The sequence below is a fragment of the Manihot esculenta genome, chromosome 10, assembly GCF_001659605.2.
Source record: "Manihot esculenta cultivar AM560-2 chromosome 10, M.esculenta_v8, whole genome shotgun sequence".
Taxonomy (NCBI): domain Eukaryota; kingdom Viridiplantae; phylum Streptophyta; class Magnoliopsida; order Malpighiales; family Euphorbiaceae; genus Manihot; species Manihot esculenta.
In genome coordinates, this window is record NC_035170.2 from 6,073,271 (window position 1) to 6,088,427 (window position 15,157).

The following is a 15,157-nucleotide window of genomic DNA, read 5'->3' on the forward strand; positions in this document are numbered from 1 at the left end:
CGTCGTCTTGGATATGCATTTGGGATTTGAGCATATTCTGACAGTTTCCTCGATGAGGAGGCGGCTTAGTCGGAGAAAGTTGTTTAAGAAGGTGAAACCCTATAAAGTTCTGATTGTTTATTTTCTTGAATTTTTTTTGTTTTTTTGTTATTTTGGAGATTATAAGGGGTACAGGCGTTTTAAAATAGACTATAAAATTACATAATTCCATTATTGAGTACGAGAAAGAATCATGAAGATTACAAGAATGAAGCTAAGAAGTGGCAATAACCACACCAAAACCTGCCCCATATCATACCAGTAATAATGATCATAATCTCAAAATTTATTACACAACTTAAAATTGACAAATTGCTTATCACCAGATGAATTATTCTCATAAATTCTAAACACATAGTAATGTTCATAATTACAGCATCAGCTTTTAACAAAGTAGCTGCAGAAGAATCTGATAATCAAATAGCTGCATCACAGTAGTATTACATTTCTCCTGGAAGCATTGTGTCTTCTGGTAGATCACAGAAAGCTATACCCTGAAAATGAAGACAGCAAAACAATTTGGTTATCAATCTTGGCAGCATCAGCACTAGCCAGGAGGTGAGAATATGATATTTACCTCTCCAGTGAGGTGGGCCACGCATCTTTTCTCGGCTAGCAACTCGGCTTCTGTCTGCAAAAGACATACAAGCAGCAATATGAGGTAAATTCTGGGTGAAATTTGTCACGTGCTCAGCGATTCCAACCCAAAAACCATCCAAGCTGTGCGACACTTAGCTCAGTCCGTCGAACTAAGTCAGACTTAGCCTTACCCTCTCAACGCACAGCGGAAGATTAATAAAAGGATTGATTTCAGCAACCAACAAGTTGCAAGTGCACACAGCAGTCAAGAAGCACAACCTTGGGCAATTGGGACCTCAAGGTGTTGTGGAAGCCAATCACACACACAAATAAGGAAGCAAGGTAACTAAACAATCAACCAAGATAGGGAAGAGTATTTGGGGGCTAAAAGATTTACTTTGTGATGGAGAAATACAATGGACATGGCTCTCTACATGGCTCTCTCCATGTGTCTCTCCATCACATAGTAAATCCTCTTAGCCCCAAATACTCTTCCCCTATCTTGGTTGTTTGTTTATTTACCTTACTTCCTTACTTGTGTGTGTGATTGGCTTCCAAAACACCTTGAGGTCCCAATTGCCCAAGGTTGTGCTTGTTTACCGCTTTGTGTGCACTTGCAATCTGTTGGTTGCTGGAATCAACCCTTTTGTTCATCTTCTGCTGTGCGTTGAGAGATGAAGGCTGACTTAGTTTGATGGACTGAGCTAAGTGCCGCACGCCTTAGGTGGTTTTCGGGGTTGGAATCGCCGAGCACATGACAAATTACATGGAAGTGGAGTCATTTCTTCAGAAACTTGAGAGTTCTTTTGGCCATTAGAAAGCCTATGTTAATGCATACAATATATATCAAAAGAATGACTCCATTTCACAAGTCTATATTCATTTTCTCTGTGACAGAATCCAATACAACAATTGAAGTCGTTCTGTCAATTGTCGCAAAGAAAGCAACAATTGGAATGTTTGTTAAATAAGAACAAGTACCTTAGTTATTTTCTTTAGAAGGTAATCATCAAATATTACATCTTTCACAAGTTCATAATCACCATCTCCCTGCCAAATGGAAATCATTTTTCAGAGTCGGCCAATGACATACGAATGAATAAAAGAAGAAAACTGTGCTGAAAGAGAACTTACTTTTGATCTGCAAGGCATGCTGAAAACTAAACCCTCTGCAATGCCGTATTGATTTCCATTACTATAGACCTGTATTTGCATGTAAGCTGTTAGAATAACAAATGGATAAAACCTTAGCAATCGAAGATGTTCAATGCTTAATTACACTAACTAATCAGGTGTAAATCAATTCAAACACAACGATAATCCTAACAGGATAACATCCAGAACTGTCTTTAGGGATTTCTCTGAATAATGAAAGGCTTTTGCTTCAAAATTACATCATATTTATTAATATAATCAATTAATGCATCTCATTACCATGTGGTTATCCTTGATGTGATATTTTCGTCTGTATCTAATCCCAAAAACATAAAGGGGTGTACATTAGTGTAAGTAACTTAAGTGAAACTGAACTCACTCCAGAAGAAAACCAATCCCCCTCCGGGGTGGGGGTTATTAGAGACTTTATAGCATCAACAATGGACACAGCAGTCGATGCAGCCGAAGATCGTCCCCATTTCTGAATGAGTACTCCACCTCTCTGCAAATACAAGTACAATGTTAAGCACCTTCACAAAATTCTAAGTTGGTTTGTTAAAGAAAAGATGAACTTCTATTTGTGATGCATTAATACCTTCTGGACCTTCTCAGTGAACTCTTCTTCTAACCATTTGTGATCTTTGATAACCTCTTTTACAGGTAAACCATTGATTCTAGCATTTAGAAAGTCCGGAACCTGTAGAAAATCAAAAGAATTTTTCTGAGAGAAGTTCAGCTGCATTTAATTTACAGATAAAGACAATCCTCCAAAGTAGCACACCTGAGTGGTTGAGTGATTTCCCCAGATGGTCATATTTGATACTTTATCATAGAATACACCTGCTTTTAGGGCAAGCTAAACCAAGATTTATCAAGTTAAAATATTGGCTTTTTCGTAATAGTATTTATTATGGATCAACGAAAACTAAATTTGAAGAGATACATTTACCTGGCATTTTGCCCGGTTCTCATCTAACCTAGTCAAAGCATGGAAATTCTTTGCAGGTATATTTGGAGCATTTTTCAAACAAATTAAAGCACTGCACAGCAAAGAAATATAATCCTTATGAAGACGTTTATGTAAGCTCCTCAAGCAAAAGCAATGTCAAAAGTGACGATAAATGATATTTCTTACTTGGTGTTACATGGGTTGCCCACTACTATCACCTTGACATTGCGAGATGCAACGGCATTGAGAGCCTTCCCCTAATACATTTAGAAGGAAGACAATGATTCAGCAAAAGTGGTAAAAATGGATAAAGAGATGTGGGTATGAATGTTTACCTGCTCGGAAAAAATTTGCCCATTTATATCTAACAAGTCAGCTCGTTCCAAGCCAGGCCCTCGTGGCTTTGCTCCAATTAACAAAGCCCATTCAGCATCTTCAAACACTTCATAAGGATTTATTCCGATGCTCACCTCCCTCAACAAAGGATACAAGGAATCTTCAAGCTCCATTGCAACTCCTGAACTCATAATGATGAGATGTTGAAGAGTATGGAGAAATCTTTATTGTTATCTTAAAAAATATAAAGCTTCCAACTTGAAGATAATGCATCATTCAATACTAAAAGAAAGAATTTATTTCTTTATTTATTTTATATTTCTGGGAAGGTATGATGTTAAAATTTGCATGTCAATTCAATTTCTTAAATGCTAAAAGTTCTCCAAATTCAACGCAATATAAGATAACCATTATATTTTTTGACAGTGAAGCTTATACAACATTTAAAACATAGGAAAACAAAAACAGAAATAATACACGAGTCGTAGAAAAGCTGAATGCAACCATGTGTAAATGAGGATTACATTTATTCTAATTATGGATAGGGTTTCCTGACCAGCTTAAGTCTGCATTTACTTTTAATATCTTCATCTTCAGCTTTCCATGTAAAAGCTCTATCAGTTTAAGGCAGCTATATTAATATATTAGACTAATGGCTGCTTGCCAATGCAGTGGTAGTAGATCAACTGAAGTCAGAGCATGTACCTTCAAGAGCTTGAATTGATCTTTCAGATCCCAGTAGCTTTAATGCAATTGGTTGATCTGGCCCAAAAACCTCGCCAGATGCAAGCTGGAAGGATAAACAAGTTCAGCAATCTAAAGAGCTATAAATATAGCAGTTCACATGATAAGTGACAATAATGCTTTTTTTACCATTACAAGACATCCTTGAATGAAGTACAAGGACAGTTAACGTAGCCAGGATGTTTTCGAGATACATAGAAATTAGCAAAAAACCAAAACATAATCTGAAAATCCCCCGAAAATAAAATAATCAGTTGTGATTTGCTATGCATTTGAATCATTAGAGTGTAACAAAAATAAAATTTTACGTTACTTCCCATGGTGCGCATCTAAATGGTATTGAATAACAAAGTTTCGGGAATGACATTATGATTTGCTCAGGGATGGAAATCCAACCATGTCCTTAATGATAGCTAACACTTAACTTCTTCTTGGTATTCCCGAGTTTTATGTTCAGTTCATTTGTTAAGTATCACAGCATAATCTCTAGTCATTAAACAACTTATGATATGCCTTAATGTCTCTCCTGACCAAGAATTTTTTACTTTCTGCAACCATAGGCATCAACTGGTCCACTAGCTAGTTCAAATCTTGGTGCTCAATAGAGGGTAAAAATATTAAGGGCTTTACTGAATTAGAAACAAGAAGACCTTACTTTAAAAAGTAGGTGATTAGATATCATCCCAGCAGCACCAGACACTGCTATGTTAATTAGTTTCTTCCATGATCTTGTCTCCTCTTCCTGTGAAACAATGGGAAAAAAGGTTACTTAGAAGTCAACCCCACCCTCCAAAAAATAACAATAATAATTAAAAAATAAATAAAGACTGAAGGAGAAAAAAAAATGGAATAGGACATGATCTTTTAGGACAGTTCAGATGTAGTTCTAACAAATTGTCAAGTACACATCTGAGAAACACAAATCAGAGGAACTTTTTAAGGAAATACACCAAATGCTTTCGTAAGAGATTTTTCTTTTTCTTTCTATACCAAAAAGATTCAAGTCATACATCAGAAGAAAAAGAAAAAGAAATCCATTAAAGCAAAGCAACCAATAAAATCAAGGGAAAACTACTGTCAAGTCCCTCAGTTTTATGGAAATTCACTGGTTCATCTCTATTTGAAAATTAAAGTTGCTCTATTTTATAAAATCAAACTATTTGATCCTTCCATATCCTTGATTCGAGGACTAAATAGCATGAATATTTAAAATTATAGCTGGTTTTTAAGAGAGACTAAATAATAAGAATATCTAACTTGAATTGCAGTTTTTAATAGAAGATCAAAGAGTATGATTTTGCAAAACACAAGTTTTAATTGATTTTGAAATTGAGATGAATTAGTGAATTTTTTCAGAATCTAGGGACTAGATAATAATTCTCCCTAAAGTCAATAAAATTAAACACATTCAGATATATTAGTATTATAGAACAGAGGTTATGAAGACATACTGCCCAGAGATCATATGTTTGGCAGAAAACACCAAAGCATTCAGACTTGTCCTTGGGCTCTGGTTTCTGGACTGAAACTGGGGCTACTTGACTGCAACAAAAATTAAGGAAAAGTTGATTTTGCTAAATATGATGTCTAACAATAGAATTCGATTAACAGAAAGATAAAAAAAAAAACTTACTTTACAGAGCAAGTGATAGAAGAGTTTCGAGGCCGAAAGGAGCGGCGAAGGCGACAAGAGAGATGGGTGGAAGAGAGTGAGAGCTGGGAAGAAGAGCGGAGGCGAGTAGTGGTCCGGTGGGAATATGCAGGTGAAGGGGATGTTAGCCCTGCCACCGCCATGGCATGCACAAGATAAAGTTTTCTTTCAGTTCTTAATTATTAGCAGGCAGTGAAGTATAGACAGTAGGAGAAAGAGAGAGAGATCATCTGATCGTGCTTGAATGAGAAGCAGAGAGGAACTTAGAGCGAAGTGGGCTGTTTGAAATCTCAGTATTTTAAGGCTATACATCTGACACGTGTCATTTCGTCTGATCCATGAAATCTACTTTTCTTTATTCTCATCTATGTTATAAGATAATTGTCATGTCACAGCACCAGGATGGAAACCAGTGTTCTAAATAAAATACTTGAGGAATTTTAAGTTTATATTTATTATTAAATTTATATTAAAATAACACTTCATAATATTATATTATTAATAAATAATCATAATTTTTAAATATTATTAAAAAAATATTAATATAAAAAATATATAATGAAATTAAAAATTAAATTATAAAATTTAAAATAAAAATTAATAAAATTATAAGATTTTTTTTATCTCGATTTTATTGAAATTTTTTGTTATCCATTTCATACAATTTTGTTATTTTTAATTTAAACAATTATTCACTTATTATCTAACTAATCATTACGATTCAATAATTTTATATCTAAAACTAAATTGCAGCTAAAATTAAAATGTATTAAAAATTATTTTTTAGTTGGAGAATTTGAGATGAATTCGTCTAACCTAACCTAACCAAATCTAAGATTAGAAAGAAATTCTGTTGGATTTGATACCTACAGAGATTTTAAGGAAGTTTGGTTATAAAACTGACTGTCAGTTTGCGTCTAAATCTTAAATGAAAGTTAGATTCAGTAATAATAAATTTTCATCAATATTGAAAAATATTATCTTTTATATTTTAATTAAAAAAATAATTATTTAATTTTTCAAGTTTAATAAAAACTATTAATTAATTTCTCAATTTAAAAAATTTATTAAATTTTAATATTATTATCATTAGTCTATCTAGTTAAAAATGAGACAAAAAATAGTAATAATAGTGTGAAAGCAACGATAACAATGTTAAGACTTATATAATGGATCTTTTAATTGAACTTTTAGAACTACATGGACTATACAGTATATTTTTAAAAATATGAAGGCTAAATAATAATTTTTCTAAAAAATAAACATTAATTATAAAAAAACTAGATAATTAATTTTACAAAATTATATGGAGTAAATAGTAATTTTTTAAACCCTGTATATATTCTGACCTAGAATTGTGATTTTTGTATTTATAATAAATTGAAGAAGGTAACCTAAGACAGTTGATGTAGATGCAATTGGTAAGTTCCAAGGGAGTCTCCATCTCTTTAAGGTCTTTTGATGTGCTCACCTTTCTTGACCTCTACTCCCATATTCATATCCAGCCAAGAAAAGATAAGATATTTTTCCTTTCTTTCGTTTTTTTTCAAAAAATAAATTCTTAAAGAGTTCAAAACCATGTTCTTATAGTTGAAATGCAAATATTGAAATTTTTATCATCTCAAGTTTTCTTAAACATTTTAAAACAACTCAAGCACCAAGAATTAGTCAAAAAAAAAAAAAAAAAAAAAAAAAAACCCTTGTCATTTAGTGTGTATTTAAAGTATTTTGACTTTGTTGTATTTATTTATATGATAAAAATATAAAAAAATATATTTTACTTTTATCCATTTTTTATTTTGAATATGTGATTTATTTTAAAATTTATAATTTAATTTTATATTAAAATAATATTTTATAATGTGTGCTCTATTTTAATATAAAATTTAAAAATTATCAAATAGTATGATATCATAAAATATTATTTAAATATAAAATTTAATCACATATTCTGAATTAAATCATACATTTTAAAGTAAATTTTAAGGTAAAAAACCAATAAAATTTTTATTTGAATTTTTAAGTTATTTATTTTTCTTTTGATTAGTCTTTAAAGAAAAAAAAAATTATAAACACTTACATTTTGAATTAAGACAAGGGTGTGAAATGGTTGGCATAAAATTTTTAATTTTTTTTTATTATTCATAATAATATATTTTAATAAATAACTTATTTTATGTTTAATAAAATTATATTTTTACAAGCAGATTTTATTTAATACAAAAATTTAATTAAATTATTATTATAAATGTGACTCTGTAGATATAGTAATATTTAAATCACTACCGATATTTTAAAATTACAATTTAAACATATAAATAGCATTTTCCAGCCACTGCTTTCAATCCATTATGTAGCAGTGAAAGTTTTAATGATTGCTAATATTAATTAACCAGTGAGTAGCAAACAGATTTCTGGTTGCTGGGTTTCGACATAGGGAAGGTAGTGAGATATGGAGTCGTTTTGCTGGCGTGCTTTAGTTAATGTAGTTCCTTGCCTCTCTTTGCTTCAGTCTAGGAGAGTTCCGGTTGATTCGATGTGTCCGTTGTGTCATAAGACTCCTGAGACTATCCTACATATTCTCGTTCAGTGTCCTTTTGCCCGCAGTTGCTGGTTGAGTTCGCCTTTGGGTTGGCCTGCATTCTCCGCTGCCTCTCTTAGGGAGTGGTTCTCTTTAGCCTTTCTTACTGCTTCTGCGGAGAATGCTTCCCTTATTCTAATGATATGTTAGGCTTTGTGGCATAACAGAAATAATGTTGTTTGGAAAGCTCAGGGTCGAACTGCGAGTGGTGTGTTCTTCATGGCACTGAATTTTTTGCAGCAATGGAGGGGGGCCTGTTCTGATTCTACCAGCTGCACCAATGTTGTATCGGCTTTGACTGTTTGGTCTCCTCCACCGCAGGGTTGGATTAAGGTTAATATTGATGCCTTTTTAAACTCGCAACGAAGTTCGCTAGGCTTTGGCTGTGTAGTCCGAGATGCTAATGGTAGATTTATAGCGGCTAAAGCAGGCTATTTTTGCAGTCAGATGGAGGTTAAGTGTGCTGAAGCAGTGGCTTTTCGAGAGGCATTGAGCTGGATTAAAGAGTGCGGATGGGATCGAGTTCTTTTCGAATCGGATGCTCAGGTTCTTATTGTGTCCATTAACAATGCTTCATTAGATGATTTATCACCTTTTGGTCTTTTGGTTCAAGATTGTAAATTGCTTCTATCCAGTTATGAGGAAGCAAGATGTGCTTTTATTCACAGGTCTGCGAATGATGTCGCTCATGTTCTAGCAACATCGGCTCATTCTGAGTCAGGTCAAGGAGTTTGGGTTCATGTCCCTCCTCCTCATATAGTTTCCTTGATCGCTTTGAGTTAATAATATTTCTTTCATTTTCATAAAAAAAAAAAAACTAGCAATCTACTTAAATTTTATAAAATTTAAAATGGTATGTAAAATTAATGATTTAATTAAGAATCAAACCAACATTTTGTATATGACTGAAAATTCATTAGGGTATACATATAAATATATTATAATTAATAAATAATGTTAAAAAGTCTAAATTTAAACATTTTTCTTTTTATTATACACATTATATAGTGTAGCACAATAAATAAAAAATTATCAGGTTAATTCGATTTAATATAAATAAATAGAATTAACGTGACTTGATCCAACATAACTTATTTAACATGTCTTGATATAATTCAAATATTTTAGATCTTTATTAAATAATATAATACATGAAATTTAAAAATTAATATGTATTAATACACAAAAGGGACTCCAATCCTCTTAATTGTAATACACATTCTTAAAATATACCACTTTGTACTTGTTAAAAATAAGCCTAATGCTATGAGTTCTTAAGGCTTTTACTTCTTGTTAGTGCTTGTGGTAACTATAATACTTATGAGCACATAGCTTGTTTGGAGAAGAAAATGAATGTATGTGAGTCAAAAAGCTTATACCAAGGCATGGCGTAGCCTGCATTTTCTAGTATACTGTAAGATTTAAATCTAATAAATAACTTTATGGTGAGGCTAAGAGAAGTATGTATTTGTATCTGAAATATATGTATTCTAAAAGAAAAACAATATATATTTTTACTCATTTCTATACATAATTAATGGCTGAAAAGTCATTGATCATATGAGCACGTACCTTTTTATCCTCACCCATATTTTTTTTTAATGATATCTTTAATATATATTTAAAAATTGTTCATAAATTAGATCATTTCATTTTGACTAAAGCATTAAATAGTCGACTGCTTACATTAGCTGCCCTTGCATAATACAAAACTTGATGCACTAATACAACTAACCATCATTTTAGACCATGAAAGATTAAAAGTTCATTTCATTATCCTTTAGTCTCATACATCTAACATATAGGGTAATCAACATATAACATACACGTAGAGTCCTCTCCACTATTTCAAATCTTACTTTATTCAATTGAACGATCATTACAGCCTGATAGGAAATCAAAATCTCTCTTAGGAGCATTGTTGGAGGAATCAATCATCTAAACTTTCTGCCAAGCTGCACTAAGCTACTTCATGTTTCATCTCATCAACTCATTTTTTACTTTTGATTTCAAGCCTTTTAAAAAGTAAAATAGCCAGTCCACTACCATCATTCAAAAGTTTCTTGCTCCAAAATTTTAGTTTTGTGCACCTCATAGGCCCCCTAATTAAGGATTGTTGGTAGTTGTCACTAGGAAATTCACTTCCCTTTTCAATTCTTACAACTAACCTTGAGAAAAGCTTATAATTCCTTTGACATCAACCTTAGCATCATCTACATTCTCTATGAGGCAGTTATGTGAGGCGATGATGTATTTTAGGCTTTTTCTGGTATCTTCCATATGAGATATTACAGTCTAAACTTCTGGCATCTTAGCTTTTAATTTCCTCATTTGAGCATTTCTTGCATGCATTGGGCTTTCAGTTTACCCTATTGGCTCACCCTGAGATTGACTCGACCAAATTTAGGTGGCTTCAATCTCTATTACACGCTCTGAACCCTAAATTGGTAGGCAAGATAGTTGGTGGAACTCAAGCTCTATTAGCACCTTCACCTCCATTTACTGTGGCTACCACAACCAAGAGACATTCAGTTTTATCTTCTAACACTTTAATGCACTTCTCTTGTAGTTCAAGAATGAGAAAAATTGACTCAAGCTCTATAGTTAGCTTCTCATAAATGGGGCAATCATTAGCCTGAGCAAAAAGCTCTTTGACTTAGGGCATTAAAACATATAGTAGATTTTTGTCATACATGTACACCATTCATACATCGTTTATTTCTCAATACCAGCTTCAGTCCAGATTTTAAAACACACCTTACCCTTATGGAACTTAATTTGAACTCTTGCAAGATAAGTCAGACAAAAGAATCTCACAATAATTTGCACATAGATAAGAGTAAATTAGCATAGGCTAGCAAGCCAATTAGAATAACAACATAAGCATTGTATTTAAGCAATTATCACAAGTTTGACAAACACAATAAACAATGAGGCAAAAACATTGAATGAACATGTTTCTTCTCTCATTCTTATGAAATTATCAATATACTAAAATTATAATCTTCACATCACTGGTAAGCAAGGGGAAATCAACAAAGAGTAAAGGGCAAATACTTAATAAGTTTAGTGGTTAGCAGTAACTGTTGTTCAAGAATGGCTAGCTAATCATTCACTCTTAAAGAACTTAGGAACACAATAGGGTGTGGCCCTTTGAATTACATAAATATCAAATTAATAAATATCATCCTCTTTATTACCTAAGATTACATCCTTCTACCTAAATCTCTAGCCCCTTTTAACACGTGTGATAAATGGTTTGATCAGAGTCAAAGGCTTGATTCTCTCTCTATCTCTTTAGAAGTTGATGCATACCAATATCAATTGGCTATAGGATCTAACAAATGTTTAGTCAGGTGATGGTGAGGAAATAAGTGGTTGAAAGAGGTTTGCTAAAGGTGCCAAAATCTAGCAGGTTTTGTTTTTGGGTTTTCAAGTACCCAACGAGATCTTACTTCTCGTTGATAAAGTGATACGAATCAAATTAAATAAAAATGAAAAATTGAATTAATTAAAATTTAAGATTGAACCAAATCGATATTATATGTAATTAAAACAAACTGAATTGATTTTCATGGGTTTGGTTCGGTTCGAAAGAAAACTGAAATTCCAATCCAATAAATTTCAATTTGCCTAATCTCAAATTTGTTCCCAATCTAAGTGTTCTCAATGAGATTTATCAATTATCAAATTAAACCAAAAATCAATTTGTGAAGATTAATCTCAATCTGTTCCTAATTGCAATATATTTCAAATTCTATTTCACCATCTCAGCAACCAATTTCAATTTGCAGAATATCTGCAACTAATTCCAGTTTCACTAATTTCAAGAAAAAAATCAAATAAAACAACATACAACTTTAAACAATCAAGAATCCAACCTTCAGTAAATCACATAATAATAATCAACCCAATCAATATTTTTGTTCATCCAATCTCTTCCTATTCACAATTGCCTCATCTCGATTGCGAAGATTCTAAAAAAAATTAGTTCAAATAAATCTTAGAGAAAAAAGCACAAGTATCTTACCCATAAACTCAATTTTTGTAACAATTGATAACTAAAAATTAACTCACAATAAAATTAAAAAAAAAAAAACAACAACAACAAAGCATTAACCCATAATGTATGGAGAATATTCACGAAAAGCCCTAGATAGTGAATCTTCTTCACTTCACACCATTCAACCGAAACAAGAGGAAGGTTGTGCATGTCCACAAATGTCGTGTCATTGAGCGGAAGATGGAGCAAGAAAGACCGAGAGAAGAGAAAGGTTGCTCAAATTGAAGAAGAACAACAACAAGAGGAAGAAGACGACTCGGGAGAAACCGAATCAAGAAGAAGAAGACCAAAAGAGGGCAAATGGTGGAGGTGAAGGCTATCCAGAATGAGAACAGAGGCAGAGAGAGGTTGAGGAAAATGGGAGGCAACGAAAAAGGTTAGGATTAATATATATATATATATATATGTATAACCACTTCAATTTCGGTTAATTAATGGAACCAAATCAAAAATTAAAATTAATAAAATTTATAATTAAACTAAATTTATCGATTAATTTGATTAAAATGTTTGGGACTGGGTGGGGATTTTTGGATTGCTGGTAGATTGGAGAGGGATTTTAAGATCGCTAGTTACAAGGAATAGGGGTGAGAAGAATTCAATTAGAAAAATATGGAGGTAATCGAATTAATTTAAAATTTTAGTTTAATTTTTTATTTATTTAAGTTCGGTTTGATTTTTAAATTTAAAAATTTTTATTATTTTAATTTATTTTGATTTTAATGTAAAAAAAATTAAAAAATTGAACTAAAATATTTAATAATAATAATATATTATTTTTAATAATATGTAAAAATTAAATTATATTAAAATTAAAATATTTTAATTAAATTTTAAAATATTAAAAATAAAAAGTAAAAATAAAAAATTATTAAAAATTAAAAATAATCAAATTGAATTGAATCGAACCTACACATATCAATTCAATTCAATTTAACTTTTAATTAAAATTAATTTGATTTTATTTTTATAAATATTAAAATTTTAATTTTTGATTTATTTATCGAAGGATGGCCAGCCGAATAAGAGATATGGATAGCATCTCATCACTGTAACTACTTGAGATTGACTTTGCATTCACTTGAGATATGATAGGATCCTAATCTCTAATCCCTATCATTATCACTTGTATATATATTCACACAGTTATAGTAATATTTACAACAGCTTATACATTACAGCTAGTAGATTGAGATTTCAGTGGTTTTTAATTTCTTAAATTTTTATTACAGTTTTGACCTTAAAAGAAACTATTTTTTATTTATTTTACTTAAAAATAATGAAATATTAAATAATACTTTAATGTTTAGTATATACTTTTTTAAAAGTATAATATTTTAATAGGTTAGGACTAATTTGAGCTTTAAAAAAGAAAATGACAAATTTAGCCAAAAAACTCATTATGGGCTGATTTGAACTTCATATAAAGATAAGGGGGTAAATTTGGCCTTGACTTCATACCACATCCAACTCTGAGAGTTGACATCCGCCAAATCATATACAGTGTTTGGATTAGCTTAATACTTATAAGCTATTTGAAACTTATAAATATTTAAAATTTTAATCAATTATATTTTTAATAAAAATGTTTATAATTAACTTATAAGTGATTAACATGTTTAGTAATAAACAGTTTATACACACTAAAACGATATTTAACAAGATGAAGTTTTAAAATTAAATAAAAAGAATATTCTAACAATAAATTTATAACAATATGTTTATTTCTAATATTTACAAGTAAACAATTAAAAAAAAGCTTATTTATAAAAAAATTTATAAGATTATATCAATTTTAATCTAAAGTGAAAAGAGAATTTATTTAAGTATGATAATAAAATATCTCCATTTTATTTCGTGGTGTAAAATTAATATAAATTATTTAATTCACTGCATCAAACCATATTCAAATAGCACAACATTAAAAAACATAATTTTTACTTGATAAAATAGCTAATTCAAATAGATTCTGTATTAAAAAATTAATTTTTATGCTAACCGAATAATCACGTTATTTTTTCTATCTTTTAGTTAGAATTGACAAAAAAATAAAAGAATTGGCTAAAATTCACGATTTACATAAAAATTTGGGTAAAATTCACAATTTGAAAAAAAGTTAGCTAAAATATATAATTTATTATGTTATAACAGGTACGACCTTCATTAAAATATTTTTTTTTACTTAGCATGCTACTCGCTTTTAGCATATTTTCGCTTTTGCTCCCGACGCACCTGACTGACAACCATTTTAATTTAACTAAAATTGTCAAAAAAAAGACTGAAAAGTGAAAAATACATAAAAATTGGCTAAAAATAATAGTTTACCCATACTTAAAAGTGCTTGACATTGAGTTTGGAAATTCAAAAAGTGCTTTTTAAAAAATTACCATTTTAAATGTTGGAAAAGGCAGTTTGAAAAAAAAAAAATCTTATTTTGGTAATTATATATTTAAATTATATAAAAACAATTTTAAATAATTTTAATATTTTTTAAATAATATTTTTTCAAAAAATGTTTTTATTAACGGTAGCTCTAACAACCCTTACAAGTACCAAAATGAAAAGTTGCTTTCTCATAGAATATGAGCTCAACTTACCACTTAAAAATGTTAAACAAAATTTAGACTTCATGTTATACCCAACTCCGCAAAGATTGACATCCCCCAAATCATTTACAAAGAGTGTTCAGCTTAACTTAGTACTTATAAATTATTTAGAATTTATAAACATTTAAAATTTAAGTAATTATGTCTTTGATTAAAATGTTTTTAAATGATTGACAAGTGATTAACATGTTTGGTAATAAGCAGCTTATACACACATTTCCTATTAAAATTACTAAATACGATATTAAACAAAATATATAATGAAGTTACAAAATAAAATGATAGCAGAACATAATAATTTGTTTGGTAAAACTAACTAAATAGGTTTAAAACTAATAAGCACAAAAAAAAAAACTGTTTTTTTTTAAGCTTACAACAAGCTGAACTTATAACTCAAAAAATGTTAAACAAAGGAGTCTAACTTGTTTTTAGAGCTCAATACTCGCACCATGAG

At 30.5% G+C, this 15,157-nt stretch overlaps 1 protein-coding gene across 1 annotated transcript; it reads right to left on the reverse strand.

Moving 5' to 3' along the window:
- Nucleotides 1-267: 267 nt before the first annotated feature.
- Nucleotides 268-5,734, reverse strand: LOC110623872 (malate dehydrogenase [NADP], chloroplastic). Its single transcript, XM_021768880.2, has 14 exons — nucleotides 5,436-5,734; nucleotides 5,254-5,344; nucleotides 4,458-4,544; nucleotides 3,764-3,848; nucleotides 3,058-3,239; nucleotides 2,909-2,979; nucleotides 2,723-2,813; nucleotides 2,555-2,629; nucleotides 2,369-2,470; nucleotides 2,153-2,275; nucleotides 1,753-1,821; nucleotides 1,600-1,668; nucleotides 617-670; nucleotides 268-533 (listed from the first exon to the last, which is right to left on the reverse strand). The coding sequence occupies exons 1-14, from the start codon at nucleotides 5,594-5,596 to the stop codon at nucleotides 480-482; spliced, it is 1,314 nt and encodes a 437-aa protein (XP_021624572.1). The 5' UTR covers nucleotides 5,597-5,734; the 3' UTR covers nucleotides 268-479.
- Nucleotides 5,735-15,157: the final 9,423 nt, after the last annotated feature.

Bases quoted from the DNA above. Each gene is read 5' to 3' on its own strand.
- LOC110623872 (XM_021768880.2), bottom strand. From the start codon at position 5,596: ATGGCGGTGGCAGGGCTAACATCCCCTTCACCTGCATATTCCCACCGG. The intron at 1,822-2,152 runs GTGAGTTCAGTT...ATGCAAATACAG, and splicing joins GGGATTGGTTTTCTTCTGGA to GTCTATAGTAATGGAAATCA. The intron at 1,669-1,752 runs GTAAGTTCTCTT...TCCATTTGGCAG, and splicing joins GCATGCCTTGCAGATCAAAA to GGAGATGGTGATTATGAACT.